Source organism: Colias eurytheme, chromosome 23, assembly GCF_061535395.1.
Source record: "Colias eurytheme isolate Ceu_HAF_F1 chromosome 23, ilColEury1 Martin Lab GWU primary, whole genome shotgun sequence".
NCBI classification, from domain to species: Eukaryota; Metazoa; Arthropoda; class Insecta; order Lepidoptera; family Pieridae; genus Colias; species Colias eurytheme.
The window spans coordinates 1,870,727-1,895,228 of record NC_143002.1 but is presented as its reverse complement, the minus strand read 5'-3'; the positions used below and the strand labels follow the sequence as shown (position 1 = coordinate 1,895,228).

The window sequence follows — 24,502 nt, the reverse complement described above, 5'->3', positions numbered from 1 at the left end:
AGCCAGTCGCACAATCCGCGCAATAAGTATATTATTTGTATGAACTGGTTTTCTTTTAATTAAGCAGTTAAATGAAGCTATCTTAGTTACTGCGTATAACAATGAAAACTCATTGCATCTAGCTTTAATGAAATTAAAACCAGATTAAATGCCGTAGTTAAATGGGTTTGTATAATTTCAACGGAGCCTACCTATGCTTTTTCTTCTGTGTGTCATAAAATTCGTCATAATATTTGTTTAGAATTAATTTCTCAAAAGTAATAAAGACATTTTAATTGTATAATATAGGGTATAAGTATTACTATTATGTATGTAATAAAGTCTCGTCAACTGATTAATTTTAACAAGACTATTGTACTAGGAGATGGCTGTAGGCCTATATTTTTTAGGGATTCGAAGTTCGAACCCGCATTATTCCTTTCAATGATTTTGAAAAATCTTTCACCATTTGATATATGAACTTCGTACATCACTCCTGAGTGTTATAGGTTAAATATCGTGTTAGTTACATCATCACTATCACTACATAGTATAAAACAAAGTCGCTTTCTCTGTCCCTATGCCCCTATGTCCCTTTGTATGCTTAAATCTTTAAAACTACGCAACGGATTTTGATGCGGTTTTTTTTAATAGAGTGATTCAAGAGGAAGGTTTTAATATATTATAATTCATTAGGTTTTAGACAAAGCTGGCGAAGCCGCGGGCGGTAAGCTAGTCACTTATAAATCACATCTTAATCTGAATCTAATGATTTTTGGTTTCGTCGAATTTTTTTATACTGTTGGCTGTTCTATGGTTTTTTACTGTTGCCTATAAACCACTTAACGTTAAAGTATTCTTCAAGGGGAGACGCAACTCGGGACCATTTATTTATTCAACGCTAATGTTTTACGTGAATCGTAAATATTTGAATTACATTCTCAGGCTCCATCTTACCTGGGGTAAGTCGTTTACGTCCTGATGTTGTATTTTTCCCTCTCAGCTATCTTTATGAAGGTAATTTTAATCTTTGTTTATTTTATTCGGTAATATTACGATGTTCAGATCATTATTTGAATATTTAGTAATTTCTTGCGTTACTCATTTTCTCTTACACGAACAAACTTTTTATTTTTTTACCTTAGAACTTGGGACTTTTTTTTTCATTATTTGGAAGCTGGTGCCTTCCGTGTAGGCCGTTTAAATATGGACTTGTTGACAGGAATAGGAAGGCAGGTAAGTTTTTTTTTTGTTAAAAAATTCCTTTATAGTATCGTAAACTGCAATTGATCACGTGATGATTTTCAGCAGTGTTGTGAATGAGCCCATGAAGGTTTCTGAGTTGGTACAATCAATTCTTCGACCACAGGAAAATCCGGGGTGTACATTTAGTCCTATCCTTCCTACTAATATTATAAATGCGAAAGTTTTTGAGGATGGATGTCTATGTGTATGTTTGTTACTCTTTCACGCAAATACTACTGAACAGATTACAATGAAATTTGGCACTCATATAGTGGGTAACTTGGATTAATACAAAGGATAGTTTTTATCCCGGAAATCCCACGGGAACGGGAACTATGCCTGTTTTTATTTGAACACGCGGGCGAAGCCGCGGGCCGAAAGCTAGTGGTATATAAAGTCTTGCGTTTAACAAATTACGTAACGTTTTCGTTTCCTTTTGTATCTGGGTGATTTTATTATTGGATATTTTATTGAATATTCTGCTCCATTATTATCAGTCGTTTTCCATTACGATATCTGTTACGATTGCAGATTATACAAAGTGAATTGAAGTGATGAACTTTTCCACGTGGAGAATGGTTTTGTGCGACATTTTTAGAGTTTGTTGTTATTGTTGATACTTACCTACACTTTAATGTATATTATCTTTAATTTATTTATCTATTACTGTCTGTCTGCCTGTGACCACGCTCGCTGTAAAAGTTCGAAAGTAAAAGTAAAAGTTGTAAAGTGTTCGAAACGTCAGGAAAATAATATAATGAATAATTAGCGTTTAAAACCAGTTAAAAATCTTTAACTTCTAAATCTATTACTACTATTGCACGCCTCATAAGCGAAGCGTTGAGGTGGGTACTACTGTCACTTCGCGCAAAACATCTGATTTTTCAAACTTAAAATGTCTTTATGTATCATACATTGCACTTGTAAGATAATACATACACACACATATTAAGAAAAAACACTATTTTTAACGTTCATGATATTTTTGATGTCATTTTTGTTATTTAAACTAGTTAAAAAACAGTTTAAAAAAGTTCTGTCTTGGACGTCCGTGTGTCTGTATGTGCGGATCCTTTTTCTTGTTAACACGATAGCGACCGAAATACTTTACTAATCGAGTCTTTTTTTTTCTCTTACGCTTGAGTATGCTCAGGAATAGAACCCTTTCATTTTTCAGGGTCTGATTCGATGTGGTTTAATTGTTATTAAATAAACAAAAATAATAATTAATAAATATTTATTAAAAAAAAATTATGAGGCGTGCACTTTTGGATTTTCCAAATTATTTTTATTTATTTAGTACTAAACTATTCATAATTTAAGTCTACCAAATATAGGATATAAGTGGATATTTAGATAGCATTTTTAAAATAATAACATAATACGTTGTAAACTTAAACTACAACTTTTATTTGTTGAACTAGATTTCTTATAAAATCATGTCAAATTAACATAGATAATACCAAGAAACTTCCCTGTATGTACTTCGTAACCAACACCATTCTATAGTCTAAAAATTTCCAGTAAGTAAACTAAATAGGTATCCATACTTAATATTATAAAGCTGAAGAGTTTGTTTGTTTGAACGCGCTTATCGCAGAAACTACTGGGCCGATTTGAAAAATTATTTCGGTGTTAGATAGTCCATTTATCGAGGAAGGCAGGCTTATATATTATCATCACGCTAAGACCAACAGGAGCAGAGCAATGCGGGTGAAACCGCGGAGCACAGCTAGTATTTAGTAAAATAATACTATGTCAAACGCTTTTTTTTTAAATCCACGCACCCTTTTTTAATTATCATCTTGTTTCAGTTGAATAACAAATGATGAATAATTCATATTCGCATTGAAACGAATCTTCCGTTATTTTTAAATGAATTCCTTAGAGATTTATGCGGTGATTAAAAATATTGAAATAAACTGTAGATAATATTAGACCATTGTTCGTGTTTATTTTGAAACTTTTATCATATTTTGGATAGACATTGGAAATAACTGAACTTTATATATTACTAGCGGTCCGCCCCGGCTTCGCCCGTGGTACCGCCCGCCGCCCGCCCGCCGCCCGCCCGTAAAAATAGATGTTGGCCGATTCTCAGACTTACCCGATATGCACAGAAAATTTCATGAGAATCGGTCCACCCGTTTCGGAGGAGTATGCAGACTAACATTGTGACACGAGAATTTTATATATAAGATAATTTTATGGAGATAAAGCGTAATATTAAATGCAAGTAGCTTTTATTAATTAATAATGCTATTGTTCCGTTTGTGATTTTATCACTTATGTTATAATATCCCAGAAAAATGTACAATAAAAATAAATGTAATGTGTAAGTATGTAATCTATCCTAATTATTGCATCACTAGCTGCGCTCCGCAGTTTAACCCGCGCGCGTGGCTCCGCTCCTGGTGATCTTAGCGTGATCCTTCCTCAATGAATGAGCTTCGCGCTCGTGATTTTTTAAAAACTTGACTCCTTCATTTGTTTGCAACGAACCTATCGGAAAATACCCGATAATTTTGAAGCTCTTGTGGTAGGTATTATAAGTTTTTTTTTTTACCTAAAATAATGAACCTAAGGTATCATTATTGAAAATTACGATCTAGCCCTTTACTATAGGCTAATGAGTAATATAAATCTAACTTAATTTGCTAGGTATAGTATGTCTAAGAATGTGTCCATTAACACTTTTCTTAATGTCTCTATTTAAGGCGAAGACACTTTGTTCATGTGTTCTTTATGAATAGCACTCACTATATTACACTGACACTTCACTAAACTAACTCAAAAGGTTTTGTCCTTTTTAGTCTTCTCACTATGTCCGTGTTGTCAAGGAGCTGGATAGCCTCGACGTTCACATGATGGTGAAGTCTGCGTTCGTGAGCTTCGGCGTTTTTTTTAATTATGTCCGTGACGAGATCTACTTTAAGGTCCCGATGTAGGTCGTCATTTCTAATGTACCAGGGAGCATTCACGATCTCTCTCAGCACTTTATTTTGGAATCGTTGTATGATAGTGATATTACTTTGTTTGGTACAGCCCCAAAGCTGACTACCATAAGTCCACAAAGGCATAAGGACTTGTTTATACAAGAGTAATTTGTTTTGCTTTGAAAGTGTAGAATGCTTGCCAATTAGCCAGTACATAGCCTTATAGCGAAGCTCTAGCTCCTCGCGTTTCTTTTTGACATGAGCCTTCCAGCGAAGCTTTGCGTCTAGAGTCATACCCAGGTATTTCGCTGTATTTTGACAAGGTATTACATGATTATTTATGTATACCGGATGATAATTTGGCTTTTTGTTTGTGAAGTCTATGTGAATAGATTTAGACTCATTGAGTTTTACTCTCCATTTTTTCGTCCAGTCAAAGATCGTATTAACAGCTGTCTGAACTTTTTCTACTGCTTCTTCATGAGTGTCACCTGTAGCCATTATAGCTGTGTCATCCGCAAATGTTGCAATGGTGTTGTTCTCTAACTCAGGAATATCGCAAGTGTACAACAAGTACAGAATAGGACCCAGGACACTTCCTTGCGGTACTCCAGCTTTTATAGGCTTAAGCTCTGAATATGCATCATCTTGTCTTACTCTAAACATACGTTGTGATAAGTAAGACTCTAAGATGTCAGCAAACTGTTTTGGGAGCATATTTCTTAGTTTGTATATAAGCCCTTCGTGCCATACTTTATCAAATGCTTGCGCCACATCCAAAAATACCGTGGAGCAAACTTTTCTTTCTTCTAGAGCCTTTTCAATTATATTGGTTATCCTATGTACTTGATCTATTGTAGAATGGCGTTCTCTGAATCCAAATTGGTACTCAGGAATTAAGTTTCTTTCCTCGATTATGGGTTTTAACCGTTTCAAGAAAAGTTTTTCAAATAATTTTGACATGATCGGCAGCAGAGAGATCGGCCGGTATGAAGTAGTCTCATGTGGCGGTTTACCAGGTTTTGGTATCATTATAACTTCGGCTATTTTCCACACATCAGGCACACACTTAAGCCTAAAGGTAGCATTAATGATTGTAGTTAATTTGACAATAGCCTTCCGCGGAAGGTTTCTAAGGATTTCTCCAGTAATGAGATCATAGCCAGGTGTTTTCTTTCGGCTAAGTCGTTTAATTTCACTGGATACTTCTCTTGGAGTGACTAGTCTTATTTCTAGCTCATCATTTGCTGTTTCTTCTACTAAAGTGAAGTGTTCATTCTCTTCATTGGGTTTGAAAATTTGCTCCAGATGTTATGTTTGAGGTATTATAAGTGAAAATTAATGAATTGAATCAAATATTCTGTCTGAATTAACATATAAAACATAAATCACTTACCACGTTCTTTAAAAAATAACTATACTATCTTTAGTATAGTTATTTTAAAATATAGAATAAAATAAAATTATCCCTACACGAAATATGTAGGCATACCTAAAGCAAAAGTATTCGACAAAACGATATTTTCCCCAGTTCCAAGCTAAAATGCATTGAAGTAGAAATTTAACAAAGCAATAATTTATGTTATCTTTTTAGCTTCACTATCTAATAATAGAATTCTATTGGATCACAATGCAATTGAGATACTGATTGTGTTCTTTGGTTATATCAAAGACGGAGTTTACCATGATGTCTTATCAGTTTTATTTTTATAGTGGAAAAATGACAGAGCTATATTTTCATTATACCCAGGAGAGATCCATTTTAAGTAATATTTTAATAAATTATTGCACATTAAAAATTTGCTTGACTTTGTTAAAATTCATTTTAAATTCAAATTTTTCATAGTTTTTATGCTAATCCAACCGGAGCCAAATCTAACAACAAGTGCCTTACATCTTCAATGATAGAATTTTTGAAATCGTTTCAGTAGTTCCTGAAATTACCACTTTCAAACAAACACTGCAGCTTTATAATATTACTAGCTGTAGCAGCGAATTGCATATGTGTGTCCCTACACTAGCTTTTCGCCCGCAGCTTCGCCTGCGTAGCGGAAGGTTCATAGTTCTCGTACCGCATAGTTCTCGTGTCCGTGGTATTTTCGGGATAAAAACTATCCTATGCGTTAATGTATGTTACCCTCTATGTGTGTGCCTAATTTCATGAAAATCGGTTCAGCAGTTTTTGCGCGAAGGACTAGGGAGGGAAAAACATACTTTCGCATATTTTAATATACTTAAAAAGTTAAAACATTCGCATTTATAATATTAGCAGGATAATATTATCTATTAGTATTGATAGAAGAAGTATTTTTCCTTCATTTTTATTTTTTCCTTATCGTGACTCCCTGGCCAATAGAATTGAAGATTGTTTTCTTTGATTATGTTTGACAAAGATTTACGATACTTTTCATGGTGGAGTGCTCTATTTGCATAAAATTATTTACAAGTGCGTAAAAGGGTGTAAAAGTGGTAAAAACAACTTAAAATTTTACTTACTTATTTGAAATATTTAGTTGGTTAAATATTTGATTCGATGTCCCCGAATTTCATTATTTTGTGCTGTTTAATCGATAGCTGGTAGTGGATTTTCTTAACAAACTGCTTTTCTTTTCCAACAAAAATGCGTAGTTTTTGTGAAAATCGAAAATGAAAATTATTTTTTTTAAGGTTATTTTTGTACTAAAAACGACACTTTTATACCATTGTCGTATTAAAACTTCTAGTAATCTCGCACACAGGCAATATTTTTAAATATATTGCCGTATTATTAATTTATTTATAACAATTTCTTAAATTATATTACCTGAAAAATGTAAGTTTGTATTTACCACGTATTTACGACATGCCATTATAGATAATAAATGTTATATGACGCGTTCACAATTGTAGATAATAAATATAATTCGAAAGTGATTTTTAAAATGAATTTGTCAAAAATAATTTTAAGGACAGCGCTAGTCGTCCGCTAAACGGATGAATAAAATAAATTAGTTGTCCGATTACCGGATGAATAAAATAATTTAATCGTCCGATAATTCTTTAGAGAACTGCCGCACGTATTATTGTAAGGGGAAGAGAGGGGGGAGGAGGGCACACGTAGGTATTTGATTTTTTTTGCGCGTCGACGGAGCCCCGCTTCGCGGGGCTCCTATTTCTGTGTATTTTTTTTAAGAAACCTAACCTAACCTAACCTAACGGCTAACATAACCTAAACTTGATTTTTTTTGCGCGTCGACGGAGCCCCGTTTCTGTGTAGTTTTTTTTTTAAGAAACCCAACCTAACCTAACCTAAAGGCTAACCTAACCTAAACCTAACCTAACGAATTGAGGGCGCATATCTCGGCCATTTTTTATTTTAGAGAAAAGTTTTTCCTATAAAACATGCTTATATTAGCGTAATCTTTACGATAAAACAATATCTTTACGATAAATAGGTGTTATAATGACACCAACTCCATCAAAAATTTTCTAAGTCCTGAGCCCCCTTTGCTTTAGTCCAACCCAACTAGCTTTAGTGTTAAAAGGTTATCTAGTAATCCGAATAATCGGACGATTAAATTATTTTATTCGTCCGGTAATCGGACGATTAAATTATTTTATTCATCCGGTAATCGGACGACTAATTTATTTTATTCATCCGTTTAGCGGACGACTAGACACTAATTCGTAATTTTAATTTAGATAGCATTTGATAATAACAAAAATTTTACGATACATAAATAAAATACAAACAGGTTGTTTAAACCTACGTAGTTTTTTTTTGTTTGAGTGGGAATCGCCCTAAAGTCGCTTCTGGCACTCGCCGGCCGCTGCCGCGGCACGCTCGCTTCGCTCGCTCGGCTCGTGCGGCAGTTAACAGTTAACCTAACACGCTCGTCGCTTCGCTCCTCGCTACCTATTTGAATTCTAAAAGTAAAAGTTAATCGATTTTAAAAACTGAAGCAAGTGAGCTATAAAAAAAACATTAAAAATTAAAATGTATCATTTATACTCTTTGACTGCCGATGGCTTTCATTGGCATTCCTATGAAAACAAACAATTAAGACCAATACGAGTTATAGCTAAGAAATTGCACCATACATGCAACCCAGATAGAATTGTAGAAGACCTGAAAAGAAAAGGCTTCAAAGTTGAGGAGGCAGTAAACAAGCTGAGGTGGAAGGACAAGACACCTCTCAATATGTTCATGCTTACCTTTAATGACGGAGAGGAAATAAACAAAATCTATGAGATAACGTCTATATTAGGATGCAGGGTGGAAATCCATCCCTTGAAAACCTCTAAATTAGTTCCTCAGTGTAAAAGATGTCAAGCCTACGGGCACACCCAAAAATATTGCTCCAAGGATCCAAGATGTGTAAAGTGCACTGGTAAACATCTAACTAAAGATTGTAAAAAGCCAGCAGAAGAAAAGCCAAAGTGTGTGCATTGTGGCGCTCCACATCCTGCGAACTATAGAGGATGCATGGTAGCAAAAGAAATGCAGACGCTTAAAAATAAAGCGACAAAAAAACTAAATATCCCAAATCAGCGGAAAACAGCAGATACAAAAGTGGTTCCAGCTGTGAAAGAAAGCAGGCAAGTAAGTAAGCACATCACTTTTGCACAAATCGCGAGTGGTAACCAGACGAAAGGAAGCAAACAAATGAAAGACAGCGTTGAAGGAAAACTCAACCAAATTTTAAGCCTTATGTCCACATTTGACGAGAGACTAAGGAAACTGGAAAGTAGCAATAGAAATGCTACATCTACTGCCAAAAAATGACTCAAATACTTAGCATAATGGAATGGAATGCCAATGGGCTTCTTAAACACCACAATGAATTACAAATTGTCCTTGAAATAGAAAATATTGACGTGTGCTTAGTATCGGAAACACACTTCACCAAACAATCATACATTAAATTTAAAGGTTACAAAGTATATCTTGCACTTCACCCAAATAATACAGCTAGAGGTGGAAGTGCAGTGATAATAAAAGAAAAGTTGAAGCACTATGAAATAAGTAAAATCGAAGAACAAGAAGTACAGGCCGTAACAGTATGCGTTGAAACCAAACGTGGTCCTGTATCTATATCAGCCTTGTATTTCCCACCGAGAGAATCTTTTAATAAAGAGAAATACGTTAGCCTTCTCAAGAGTTTTGGCGACAGATTTATTGTTGGTGGTGACTTTAACGCCAAACATACCCATTGGGGCTCCAGGTTGATTACACCTAAAGGCAAAGAACTTCTAAGTGCCATGAAATATATGAACTGTAACTTTGCATCTACGGGCATACCAACCTATTGGCCTACAGATCCAAACAAAATACCCGACCTATTGGATTTCTTTATATATAAAAATATATCATCTAACTATTTAGATATAAAGAGTATGAACGATATGAGTTCAGACCACTCGCCCATAATTCTTAAATTATGTATAAATATTATAAATAAGAATAATAACCTAAGATTAGTAAATAAGAAAACAGACTGGAACAGTTTTAGAATCGACTTGGACACACATATAAAACTTAATATACTATTAAAAAATCCAGAACAACTTGACATTGAAGTCGAAAAATTTATGGTAGACATACAACAAGCAGCATGGAGAAACACACCAGATAGTCACCCTTGTCACAGGGGAGCAGTCTACCCGAAGAACATTATCGAACTTTTACGTGAAAAGAGAAAACAGAGAAACCGGTGGCACCAAACTCGTTTTCCTGGTGATAAAAAGCTACTAAATAATCTCACAAAACAGCTACAAAGAGAGATACAAAAACTAAATGACGCTAATATGACGTCATATCTCAAAAAACTGACTAACGATCGCTGCACAGACTACTCACTCTGGAAAGCTACGAAACATATGAATAGACCCGTTCTGCATATTCCACCAATTAAGGAAGAAAATGGAAAATGGGCTATCCACAATGAACAAAAAGCTAAAAGATTTGCGCAACATCTGGAAAATATCTTTAAGCCATATGATGATGACGCAAATGAACTACCTGAAGATCAAAACCTTAATGAAGAATTACAAATAAAGTCTGTAACACCCAAAGAAATCTCCAACGAAATTAAGTTTAGTATTAACCCAAAAAAATCTCCGGGGTTTGACTTAATCACAGGCGAAATAATGCATAATTTGCCTCGCAAAGCTATAATCAAATTAACAACACTCTTTAACGCTGCATTTAGGTTGAAATATGTGCCTAATTTGTGGAAAGTTGCTGAAGTTATTATGATATTAAAGCCAGGAAAACCGCCAAACGATGTAACATCATATCGACCGATCTCGTTGCTACCAATAGTATCAAAACTTTTTGAAAAACTGTTACTTAAACGGATCATGCCAATACTTGATGAGAAGAAAATAATTCCAGAACACCAATTTGGATTTAGAAAGAAACACTCCACAATAGATCAAGTTCACAGATTAACAAATGTCATCGAAAAAGCGTTTGAAGAAAAGAAAGTCTGTTCAGCAGTGTTTTTAGATGTCGCACAGGCTTTTGATAAGGTTTGGCACAAAGGTCTCATTCATAAAATAAGAACAATGCTACCAAAACAAATTTCAGATATCTTAGAATCGTATATAACCAATCGAGTCTTTAGAGTTCGACAAGACGATGCCTTCTCGGACCTCAAGGAAATACGAGCTGGTGTGCCACAAGGAAGTGTTTTAGGTCCCATCCTATACCTTTTGTACACGTGTGACATCCCAGTATTAGAAAAAAACATTACTGCAACATTTGCTGACGACACTGCTATCATGGCCACAGGCATCACTTACCAGGAAGCAGGAGATAAAGTCCAAGAAGCTGTGAACCAGGTCTATGAATGGACTCGGAAATGGCGGATAAGATTGAACGAATCAAAATCCGTTCACATAAATTTTACAAACAAAAGAACACAGATTGTCCCGATACTCCTTAATGGCCAACAAATACCTTATGCTAACACGGCGAAATACCTTGGTATGACGCTTGACGCTAAGCTACGCTGGAAGGCTCACGTCAAGAAGAAGCGAGAAGAATTAGGCTTGCGCTATAAGAAATTGTATTGGCTTCTTGGAAGATACTCCCAGTTGTCGATACATAATAAGCTTCTCATATACAAACAAGTCCTCATGCCAGTATGGACGTATGGTATTCAGCTGTGGGGCTGTACCAAAAAAAGCAACATTAACATAATACAACGTTTCCAAAATAAAGTACTGAGAGACATTGTAAATGCCCCCTGGTACATCCGTAATGGTGACCTCCACCGTGACCTAAAAGTGGACACCGTGGACAAAATTGTTCAAAAACATGCAGAAGCTCATCAACATCGACTTCATCATCACGTGAATGTTGAGGCTATCCAGCTCCTTGATACCACGGACCTAGTGCGAAGACTAAAAAGGACTAAACCTTTTGAGTTAGTGTAGTGATAAGTGAAAAGTGAACAGTGACAATTATCTGTATACCAAAGCACACGAGCAAAGTGACTTACTTCCCCTTAACAGACACTAAGCAAGTGACAATGGACACTCTCTTAGAATAAGTTATTTAGAAATTTAGGTTAACATAAAATTACTTATTAGTCTTGTAGGCTAGATTGTAATTTGTATAAGGTGCTATTTTAATTAGCAACCTTATTTAATAAAAAAAAAAAAAAAAAAAAAAATTATACTCTATGATAAGCTAGTATATTTGTATTGCTAATCTGTGATCTGCGTCATATTAACTAATCTGTGTTATCTGTGGCTTGTTATGAATACAAAATATGGAACGATTTTTGGCTATACTAAATTGTTAAAATACTATTTTAACAAAATAAATTGTAATATGTAAATAAAGTAATAGGTACGTAAATATATTTAAAAATAATGCGTGTGAGTGTGATAATTAGACATTTTGATACTATAATGGCCTAGATTTTACTTTAAGTTGCGTTTTTAGTACAAAAATAACCTTAAAAAATATCATTTTCAATTTCGATTTTCACAAAAACTACGCATTTTTGATGGAAAAGAAAAGCAGTTTGTTAAGAAAATCCACTACCAGCTATCGATTAAACAGCACAAAATAATGAAATTCGGGGACATCGAATGTAATATGCAGCCATTTAGTTTAATAAATAGCGGTAAATAAGGAAATTAAAATACTTATACGTCACTAGCTGTGCCCCACAGTTTGACCCGCATTCTTCCGCTCCTGTTGGTCTTAGTGATGTGCATAGCCTATAGTCAATAGCCTTCCTCGATAAATGGGCTATCTAACACCGAAAGAATTTTTCAAATCAGACCAGTAGTTCCTGATATTAGCGCGTTCATACAAACAAACTCTTCAGCTTTATAATATTATAGTATCTAGATGATATACCGAAATATCGCAATTGAGCTTTATACAAATACAGTACCCACCCAATATGAAAATAAATTCAAATATGACGAAAGCCAAAAACAGAAAATTTCATATGTCTCCTATATTTACTTGAAAACAGCACAATTATAAAAGCACACATTATAAATTATAATGGTCATTTGATATACAACAGTATAAATGTCACATTCAGCGTAGGAAAATGACCCAGAACTTGTAAACGTATAATTTGTATCGATAAAAAAGTCATTAGGGCAGCCTGAAATATGACCTGTTTTTATATTCACCTACTGATAATGTTTCGTAAAATATTAAAGCGAAATAAATGAGTAAGTATTTTTAGTAGTAAAAGTTTGTAGACATTAAGGATATATGTACTTAAAAATTGTTATGGAAATTAAGTAAAGCAGAAAATATCAATGTTATACCTATCATGAACTCGATCTGTGTTTATTATGTGTTTAAGCATAGTAATATTATATTAAAAAATATGAATATTAATCTAATATAATAATTAGCATAATGAAAAATCTTGAATGGAGCTGCGAGAAGATAGAGTATGGAAAAATGTATAACACAGACATAAAGACATGTATTCTATTTCTATCTAACCAAATCATAAAGTGTTATAAAAGCTATTGCTTTACAAAATCTGATAAAATTACTAAATACTAGGTCAATGAACGAAATGATTACGACATTTGGCCATGAACTTATAAGTATTTCCTCATAGAGTCGCTTCTAATCCCTTTAAAAATGATCTCTTTATTCCTTATCAAGATTTAATTTGACCTGCTCTTTTGACTGTAATAATTAATATAGTTAAAAAAAAACTCGCTTATCCTCATGAAATTATTATTATATTTTAATGTCACCGATCGTTGATACGTTTACAAAGTTTCAATTAAATCTGTCGGTTTAAAGTGTGTCAAAAATTAAAGTACCTAGTCGGTTACATGTGGTTACACACAAACATACAGGTGAAGCTAATAAAAGCGTGTTAAAAACATTACTTAAAACTACATAAAGTCGAATGTAGTAAAACATTATAAAACGATTGTACAGTTTTACAGCGGCGTGGGCGGGTAATAAAACACAAAATAACACTTTCGGGGCTGTTTTGTGTAGTTACTGCGTCATTCACGGATTTAGATATACTAGAGGTCGCATTTAACGCGATTTTTCATTATTATACCTACTTATACCATGTTAGAATTGTGTTGAGTGAGCGGAGTAATAGTGTGATGGGTTTAATATTCGTTAAAAAGTTATTTCTAAATTTATAATGCTCGCGTAAAAATAGGCGGGTCTACACAGAACCAGCATCCACGCGAAGCAATTTCAGCACGAAGCTGCTCTCTGTGGATTGTAAACCGATTGTAATGATTCCGTAAAGGTATTTGTATGGGAAATGTTACACAGCATGGCTATAACTTAAGCAATATTGAGTCATAAATTAAATACAGAAAGGTTTTTGTGTTGGTTAATAACTGAAAAGTTTTTTTTTCTGATTATTAAGTTGAGATTACTTCTGGTCTATGAAGCCATAACACAATATGTTATAGTGCCATACTATTATTGTCAAATTCGTGGTTTGTTTTAGTTTTTACGGCATCTAGTCATACATAAATCTTTGGCAATACTAAATTGTAGGAATCAGCGCATTATCGAAGTATAAACAAAAGCACTAACTACAACTTAAATTTTCGAAACATGAATAGCAGTGGTTGAGAATTTTCGTTTTATTGCAATTGTTATAATTTTAATAAAGTGAAATCTTGTAATACTTATTTGTAAAGGTAATAATGAAATGTATTTTAGTCGTTTAATTTTATTTTATTAATTAAATTCTTACACGTAGACTTTAAACAATATCATAGATAAAATTTATGCCGGTACAATAAATATAAGTATAGGTGCTGTGAGAAAAGTCGAGTTCTGATTGCTCCAAAACAGAAAGATTTTCAAAAAATTGTATCGCACCATTATAATTTTTACACATATCAATAAATTTTGAGAAACATAAAATATAATATTAAATTGAACAATACACATTCTTCTACAAGTCTTAAAACTAATAATAATGTAACAGACTCTTTTCTGATCTCAAAATAGAAAATACACGAAAGATATCTAAACCGCAACAGACATAACGTTAAGATAGATTTTATTTCCCTTCTCAATTTGTTCGTATCTTTAGAACGATCGATTGAAAACTGTAGTTCGTAAGAGCAATGTTTAATTAACTTTAAATAGAAATAGAATAGATATATAGAAATAGGTTAAAATAGGGATGAAATTCATCTCCTGAGTTTTGTCTTATAAAGTATGATATTTCTTGAAGGTAGTTTTGAAGCATGTTGTTGTTGTTGATTTTGCTAACGTTTTAAAAATGAAAAATAAAGTTTATTTTTATTGACTTAAATCACATTTAGGTATACTGGCTTAGAGCATTAAACCAATTGGAGTGGGGCTATTTGGAATAGACTTGTATAATATGTATGTACTTGTATACTTGTATAGATTTGTATATTTTTAGTATAGTACTTCTAGTATTAATTACTATAATTTATTTAAAGATAAATAGGCATAATACAACTAAGCTTAATGGCATATTAAAGGCATGAAATTTCGCGTCTGAACATGAGAATATTGTTTATTTGTTAACCACGATCGTAATTTACACAGTAATTTTAGTTAAATCGTATTTTGCATTCAGAAAAGAGATTAAACTGTTGAGGACTCTCACTGTATTTACTCTTCGGATTGGATTTTTATTGAGTACGTCGATAATTTTCCATTTATTCGTTTGTATATAAATTGTTTACAGGTTCTTATTTTACGTATTGTTTTATTATGTAAAGTGACTGTCATATTGTTGTAATACTATTTTTGAAGTGAAACTTCTTTATCGGGGTTGGAAAAAAATTTAGTGTAACATATTTTTTTCGTTACGCGCGCCATCTTTTTCTTATGCCTACCACGCGTGATTCGACGTATTTCTGTAAAGTTGCATATAGTAAATTATTTTTAAAAAATAAGGTCATAAAGAAGTTTCACTTCTAACGTGTGTACACGCACACATTTTTTTTATATAAAGTATATATTATATATACCTTCGTTGTTCCCGATGTTACTTCTTCGTATAAACATGTTATTATCTTCCTATAAACCAACTAAAAATCTTGAAGTACCATTCATTAGTTAAAATAGATAGTAGATACCATACCATTCATTTGATTATTACTTTTTCCTAATTTTACATAAATGTTCCACTCGCAGACCCAACACGCGGTTAACGAAAAACCCGATTAAGTATAATAATTTTCAGACCCACAGAAAACACAAAAGCATAATAAAAATCCTTTATACATCGAAGATGTTTTATTAATTGGGTACATAAATTTATATTATCGTGATTATATACTAACTTAAATAACGTTACAGTTCAAAACTATATTAACAAAGGAGTTATTCATTTCTTCTCTTCCTAATCTTAACATTCATATTCCAGATATGGATCTTCGGAGACGTCTGGTGTTCCGTCTGGCTGGCAGTCGACGTGTGGATGTGTACAGCGTCCATACTGAACCTCTGCGCCATCTCCCTCGACCGCTACGTAGCAGTCACCAGACCAGTTAGCTACCCGTCTATTATGAGCAAGAAACGAGCCAAAGCATTGATAGCTGGTGTCTGGGTTCTGTCTTTTGTGATCTGCTTCCCGCCGCTGGTTGGCTGGAAAGATAAAAGGGTGAGTTTGAATCCTGTAATTACGTAGTAGCCGTGACCAGACCAGTTAGATACCCGTCTATAATGAGCAAGAAACGAGCCAAAGCATTGATACCTGGTGTCTGGGTTCTGTACTTTTGTGATCTGCTTCTCGCCGCTGATTGGCTGGAAAGATAAAAGGGTGAGTTTGAATCCTGTAATTAAGAGTAGCAGTCACCAGACCAGTTAGATACCCGTCTATAATGAGCAAGAAAAGAGCCAAAGCCTTGATAGCAGGTGTCTGGGTTCTATCCTTTGTGATCTGCTTCCCGCCACTAGTTGGCTGGAAAGATAAAAGGGTGAGTTTGAATCCTCTAATTAGGAAGTAGCAGTCACCAGACCAGTTAGATACCCGTCTATAATGAGCAAGATACGAGCCAAAGCATTGATTGCGGGTGTCTGGGTTCTGTACTTTGTCATCTGCTTACCTCCGCAGGGTAAGGTATTATTAGGAAGTAATTCACCTGTACGTGGCTTTGACATTTTAGTAAGAGGCGGTGAGGTTAGAAATCGTGCTGCTATTTTAAATGCAAATGTTTGTGAGGAAAAGGTTTGTTCACGTAAACATCTGAACGAATTATGTTGACATTTGACAGATATAAATTATATGTGCTCGACGCTGGTGCTCGATTAGCTAGCGATAGGTATTTGCGCTTTTAAAAATAAATAAATGTTTATAATAGTTCTAATCACAAGATTGTTGCCGAGAGCTTAAGCTAAGAAGATCACATCTTGTTACAAACACATAATATACTTACCCAAATTACGGGAATTTACTATTTTAGCTTTTGCGAAGAAAAATAATTTCTGTTGAAGATAATATCTGCTCACGATATTTTTAATCTCTAATATGACTTATTTCGGAAGAAAAAAACGTATTCTGTACAGAATCTAAATCATTAAACGCAATAAAAGATATTCGGATAACTTCGAAGTCTCTGAAGGAAAATAGCAAAGAACATCATTGGCTACGCTAATCAAAAAGGAGAAAAAACACATCTTTTGTTAAATAAGCATTTCTGATCAGGTCAATATAACCAGTGCCGAACGGTACATTTAGACCAAACGAACATAGAGCTAGATCTAGATAGAGCAAGAGCATTCTTTCGTGTGCCAGTGTAAACGAAAAGTCGTATTCAGTGTTGTTCACTATAAGAACATTGCATAGAATATTTTCGAACGCACTAATAACAACGAAAGAATGCTCTACGCCTGTTTACACTAAAAAAATTGACATAGTGATGTTAGAATGAGCATTAATTGCACCGTTAAGTGCGTCACACACGGTGAAGATACTATAATATTTTATCTTAAGATACTGTAATATTTTATATTACAGTATCTTAAGGTATCCGGTATCAGCGTTCTGACCCTCATTTTTCTTTTTGCCATTGCGTACTAAGACCCCTGTAGAACCGCCATCCTGTTACAAATGACCCACAAAATTTCGGGTCATTCGATAAAATATTATAGTATCTTCACCGTGTGTGACGCGCTTTAGGCGAATACAGCTTAGGAGCCCGAGCCTCAAAAGACTGGAAAAATCGTAGTAATGATTTACAGTCGAGCCCTAGTAAATTTTCCTATAAGGCCTTCATTAAAAACCGGACAGAAATTTTAATCCAGCCCTGTTTCATCTGTAGAGATAAAGTAAAGGCACATAAAAGATAAAGTAAATGAGTATTCAGATAAAAGCGATGAGAAAGCAAAGAATGAAAATAGAAAAGCGGTAATCGATGCTTATTTTGTTAATCAAGCGAATCAAAAGCCATTTCAATGATTCCGTTGCTATTCAATTTTCGATCTTTGACCTTTAGCATTTAGGTTAGTAATCGCTTGTTGATAATTTATCACGGGAAATGCTGTCAACCCTCTTCACATGTTGGTTCAAGTTCGTGACTTTGGTCGCCTGTTAATGCAGTTCCTGGCAGTTGTAAAAAAAAGTTTGATTCAGAAAGTTAGATTGTATATGAACCCCTGAAAAATAAGGAACGTTTAAAAGACCTACTTATTTATGATTTTTTCGACCTTACTAAATAAAAGTTTCCTTGACTTTTTACCGCCCGATACCCTTTTTTTTATAGTGGAGAATGCATTTAGGCATACCCAGGGCACTCGGGGGAAGAGCCCTGGGTTATGTCGGACTCACCCTGCTGAGTGCAGGGTCCTACCGACTAAACTCCACTGTGTTCGTGCCGTGCCGCTTTATTGACGGGGCCGCGGGTATTCGGTAGAACCGCCCGATACCCTAGCTTTCTAGCACCCGCACCTAACTAGCGGTGTCCCACGATTTTACCCGCATCGCTCCGCTACTGTTGGTCTTAGCGTGATGATGTATTTCTTGATACATGGGCTATCTAACACCGAAAGAATTTTTCAAATTAGACCAGTAGTTCCTGAGATTAGCGCGTTCAAACAAACTCTTCAGCTTTATAACATTAGTAAAGATTCAAATTGGTAAGAACATATTATTATAGCTAAGAATATACACCACAGATTAATTAGAGAAGTTTTTTAAAGGTATTCCATGATCCGCTACTATAGGTACCTATATAAAAAATTTACAACGAAATGTATTACTGGAAAATTTATTTTCAATTGAAAACCAGGACAATTGTGCTGGTTTTCTATTGTGAGTAATAAAACTTGAGGTATTCTATACGCGAAGTATAATATTTGATGTTCAGAATTATATCCTAAAAATTAAGCTACAATTGTGTAAAAGTGAACATTTCTTTTTATTTGATAATGTAACGTAATAAAATCCCGAAATTCAATCACTACATAGTATAAAACAAAGTCGCTTTCTCCGTCCCTATGTATGCTTAAATCTTTAAAACTACGCAACGGATTTTGATGCGGTTTTTCTAAATAGATAGAGTGATTCAAGAGGAAGGTTTTAGTATATAATTTATTATGTTTAGACAAAGCGGGCGAAGCCGCGGGCGGAAAGCTAGTTGAGTAATATTTTATGTATCCAAGAATAGCTGTCCAAACCAAAATCATTAAATAACATTATTACAGAAGACTTAAAATTTTTGCGATAATTTTTTTCGAAGCATATTTCAAAACATAGAAAATAACTTGAGCTCTAAAGTATAATGTAAAGAGGCGACTAATCCCAGATTTTCGCGAACCACAATGGAGAGCAGGATAAGCTGGTGAAAATTATGATTTTCATGAATTATTTATTTATTCTTCACTTTTAATCGAGTTGTTTCGCGAACCCTGATTATCACTTTAATATGTTTTCGTTATACGGGGATTTGGAATAACCAGATGTTAGGTAATATGTAGAGACAGGTTCATATTATATCCTTAATTCCTACATATTATAAAGTTGAAAGTTTGTAAGGAAGGTCGAATGTTTGTTACTCTTTCATGCAGAAACAGTAGATGAGATCTGACTGATATATTTATTACACTTTCACGGAGAAATAATGGATCTCTATAGGAATAAATAGAGTAAGAAAGAGTTAGATTTCACATTTACAAGCAAAGTCCGGTCAACAAACTAGTTACGAAAATTTACATAATGTTGTAATATCGGAGGGTGAGAATTCAATGTGTTGCCAAATTGCCTGAAACGACTTTTGGAAATCACCGCATTTATTCTATACAAGCACGCACGTGGCTTTGCTCGTGTTTCTAGAAATTTGTTATAGTTTTTACCATAAGGAAAGTGCCTTGCTCACTTGTCGTCAATTATGTGCTGGTGTAGTTCTATACTTGTGACAATTATTACATACAAAACATAATTTTTCTTACAAAACACTCAAGACGCCTTTAAATTGTTAGAACAAGACGTTGTACATGCTAATGCCGAAACCTGAGGAAACTAGCTCTCAAATAAAAAAAGAATCATCAAAATCTGTTCAACTATTCGAAACTTCTGAGGTAACATCAAAAAAATAGAGACAACTTTAGAACCTCTCATTTTGACGTGACAACGTCTTAAATTAGGTTGCGACTGGGAGTCACTTATGAAAAAGTGTAACGCTCGGTAACGTTACGATGAGTCACCGAACGAGAGAGAGGCCCGCCGAATGCCTTGCGTCTCTCTCCCACTCAACTATGATCGAGAAAAAGACGTTGTCACGTAAAATCTTCGCCCGTAAAACCGACTTTACAGGCAACCATTTTTTTTTTAATTGATTTAAAAATGAAAATTCCATCGAATTTATGAACACTGCTATAAACTCAGTTAAAAACAATAGGTACATAATCAACGAAAACATAAACACTATGTTATAAATTCATATATCTTTAACTAAACTAATATATTATTAAACTGAACGAAACTACGTCACTACGTTAATATAGGTACGTATAATTGTTTCATTGTGACATCGATTTCAGGACGAAATTAACTTTGGTTATGCACTACATATAGAATAACATAACTTTACTCAACCATAATATGTTCGTAAATATAAGAGCTTACTTGAATATAAATAGATAATGTGCTTATAGTTTGCAAGTTGTTATCAACTTGACTAATATTTATATGGCAATAATTTTCATGGTAATACCGTAACATCATGGAGTGGCGATGATTTTAGTATCTTTGAATCTTGCGAAAGAAGTTTCACTTCTGACACGAGTGCTCGGCATACACGCTCTTTTTTTTAAATAAGCACACGTAGACGTCAAATCCGACCATTTATACAGAAATTTAAACAAATTAAGAACGGGAAGACATATTTTATAAGAAACAAGGCTTTACAAGGCGTTGCTCCCGTGGTTTTGCAAAATGTCAGTTCGTTTAAAACACAAAAATCATTTATGTTTATAATGTTTATCAAAACAAAACTCACGAACTATTCGGTTTTTAAAATCAATCAAATATTGTGACTATTCATACTTCTTTGTTTAAAACATGACCTATTTACATATGCATCTTAAAAATAATTAAAAGCGACTTCGGTACTTTTTTCTTTTGTCTACAAAGAAAGGGGTTGGAAAAGAACTGAATCTGTTACACAACAATGGCTTACAAAAAATACAATAGCCTTTTAGTCTTAATCGAAAAAGATGAAAATAATTTTATTTTGTGGGACGCTTATCAAATAACCAAACGAAGACGTCAATTATAATGAAAATAAATATTACAAAAATATTTATTTATTTTGACTAACTGGAAGTAGATTCAAATTTAAATTAATTTATTGTGTGTAATGTACGCTCCTGTACACCTAAAAATTTTACTTTTATAAAACGTCGCATGGATCTTTTTAAGAAACTGAAAATGTACTAATAATCAACGTTGGTGAACAATAATAAACTGTCATACATACTATATACAGGCAGACAGTCGTGGCAAGCGAGTTTGCTTTTTAGTAGGTATGTAGTGATTATATACTTACTACTTTTTTTCAAGATCGAAATCACGAATCTCTCAAACGTCCTTTATTTATTACTAGCTGCGCTTCGCGGTTTCACCCGCATTGCTCCACTCCTGTTGGTCTTAGGGTGATGATATATAGCATATACCTTCCTCGATAAATGGGCTATCTAACGCCAAAAGAATTTTTCAAATTGGACCAATAGTTCCAGAGATTAGCGCGTTCAAACAAACAAACAAACTCTTTAGCTTTATAATATTAGTACCTATAGATTTTTTCAAGATCAAAATCGCGAAGCTGTCGATTTTTATTAATTACTAGCTTACCGCCCGCGGCGGTAGTTTGAAAGATTTAAGCATACAAAGGGACATAGGGACAGAGAAAGTGACTTTGTTTTATACTATGTAGTGATTATTTGTTTATTCCAGCCACAAGACGAGCTCAAAGGTAACCAAGAGATCCACCCACCCTGCCCCTGGACGTGCGAGCTGACAAACGACGCTGGCTACGTGGTCTACTCCGCGCTCGGATCCTTCTATATCCCCATGTTCGTGATGCTCTTCTTCTATTGGAGGATTTACAAAGCAGCTGTGAGGACCACGAAGGCTATTAACCAGGGGTTTAGGACTACTAAAGGTTAGCGAGATAATATTATGTGGTTTTTGTTTGTAGGTATATAAAATAAATGAAATGAAATGAAATAAATTTATTTGTCCATTATATGATTTACAATTAATGTACGACAGTGGGTCCCAAACTTAGTGAAATACTTGTGTCTTGGGACCCTGAGTTGCGCTTCTTGGTTAAATGAATAATGTTTGCGTGTATAATTTGGATTTTTCTTTTCTTTTCTTAGATAGAAAGCGTATTGTTGTTAATATTTCGAAGAAGAAGAAGTTATGTGTGCTTTTTGCCAAATTTATTTCTTTTTACATTTTTATAGAGTGACATTTTACGTAGCACATCGTACCTATAATAGATCTAATATATTTCAAATGCACATTAATTGTTCACAAGATGTTTCTGACTAATGGAAAGAGGAGTTAGTTTTGATACTATTCACTATGATTAAAATATAATGTCATGTCGCTTTAAAATAATATACAAGACAAATGTATCTTATTCTGTTGTTTCCTTTATCTTTACCATTTTTGCAAGAAATACTTCTTCTATGTTCTTTATTTATTTTATTCTGCAGGTTTAGGAAACCGCTTCGACGATAACCGCCTAACTCTCAGGATACACCGGGGTAGAGGTTCAGCTAGGCCGCACGGTTCCCCGCTGTCTACAGCATCCAATCATTCCACTAGCACTTCTTTGAGCGCATCTCCTGAAAGAATTAGAAGGTATTTTACATACATTATTGTTCATTTTTTTTTTGTTGTTCATTTATATTAGTTTAAATAAATACACACGCGTACAAGCATTAAGTTGAACAAGATTTAAAACAACTGCGTGTAAGATTGTAAATTATAAAATGGTTATAGTTATAATGACAAAAAATGTATGATAAAAATAAAACAAACAGAAGATTTATAATGCGTGGTATTTCCAATAAAACTGGCGAGCCCCGTGGAAAATCCTCAATTATACTTACCAAACATTTCTATTATAGCTACGTTTTCATACTGATGTTTTTTAGTAATAACTCAATCTTGTGTCCTGTACATTAAGCATGCATGTATATTGTATACAGAGAATTTATTGTCAAAAACAAATTATTCTATAAAATTACAATAATTTACTAATTCCAAATTCCAGGCATTCAAGCGCCCGCAGAGCCCACGAGAAAATCAAAATTTCCATCTCCTACCCTTCATCAGAACAAATATGTCCAGCTTTAGAGAACTCCAGGTCACCAAGTCGTTCACCAAGTCCTTCCTTATATGCTGTTCATTATGAGAGAGATGGCAGGGAACTGACGGAAAGCAGATTGAGGGTCAGACCTCATCACCTCACACCTGGCTCTCTGTATGATGAGTTAGAGGATAAACCAAGGACACGGCGTATGGGAAAGCGAAATATAAAAGCTCAGGTAAGTATTTATAAAATAACATGAGATAGAAAAATATTACGACTATAGTGGCTTCACCGCTTGCTTTGGTTCTGTTGCTGGTTATCTATTTACAGTTTTTGACGGATATTTTAATTTTATCCGACAAAATATGAATTAATTAATAAAACATAAACAGCTCTGAATATTCGCCATTGATTTCCGGATTCATACAAACATCCATACTAATATTATAAATGCGAAAGTAACTATGTCTGTCTGTCTGTTACTCAATCACGCCTAAACTACTGAACCAATTCTCATGAGATTTGGTATGGAGATATTTTGATACCCGAGAAAGGACATAGGCTACTTTTTATTGCGAAATATGTACCACAGGCGAAGCCGGGGCGGACCGCTAGTATTTTTATAATGTATAAAGATAATACTTAAACCCTTTGAATGCTAATTGCTCCTACCGAATGTTACAAGCCAGCAAATTTGTCTTTTTCAGTGCGAATGATAATAATAACTGATATAGTCCATAATTATTGACCTATCGTGCGAATTTTTAATATATTTTTAAGACTTGCCATATTTTTTTTATTCCTGCCTGTTCTGATTTAGAATTAACGCTGTTTCTAATGTGTTACAGGTCAAAAGATTTCGTATGGAAACAAAAGCTGCAAAGACGCTCGGCATCATCGTCGGGGGCTTCGTGTTCTGCTGGCTTCCTTTCTTCAGTGTGTACGTGGTTCGAGCGTTCTGTGGTGACTGTGTTACGCCCATCATCTTCTCGATTCTGTTTTGGCTTGGTTATTGTAATTCTGCCATCAATCCTTTGATATATGCGTTGTTTTCTAAGGATTTCAGGTGA

At 34.2% G+C, this 24,502-nt stretch overlaps 1 protein-coding gene across 1 annotated transcript in view; it reads left to right on the top strand.

Annotated features, from left to right (window-relative positions):
* The window catches only part of Oamb (Octopamine receptor in mushroom bodies), a 39,622-nt gene extending 15,120 nt beyond the window's left edge, over positions 1-24,502 (top strand). Inside the window, exons 3-7 of the mRNA XM_090115320.1 lie at positions 16,034-16,270; positions 22,061-22,268; positions 22,831-22,978; positions 23,394-23,667; positions 24,281-24,502. Of these exons, the coding sequence (XP_089971446.1) occupies positions 16,034-16,270; positions 22,061-22,268; positions 22,831-22,978; positions 23,394-23,667; positions 24,281-24,502 (1,089 nt within the window). The remainder of the gene's footprint in view (positions 1-16,033; positions 16,271-22,060; positions 22,269-22,830; positions 22,979-23,393; positions 23,668-24,280) is intronic.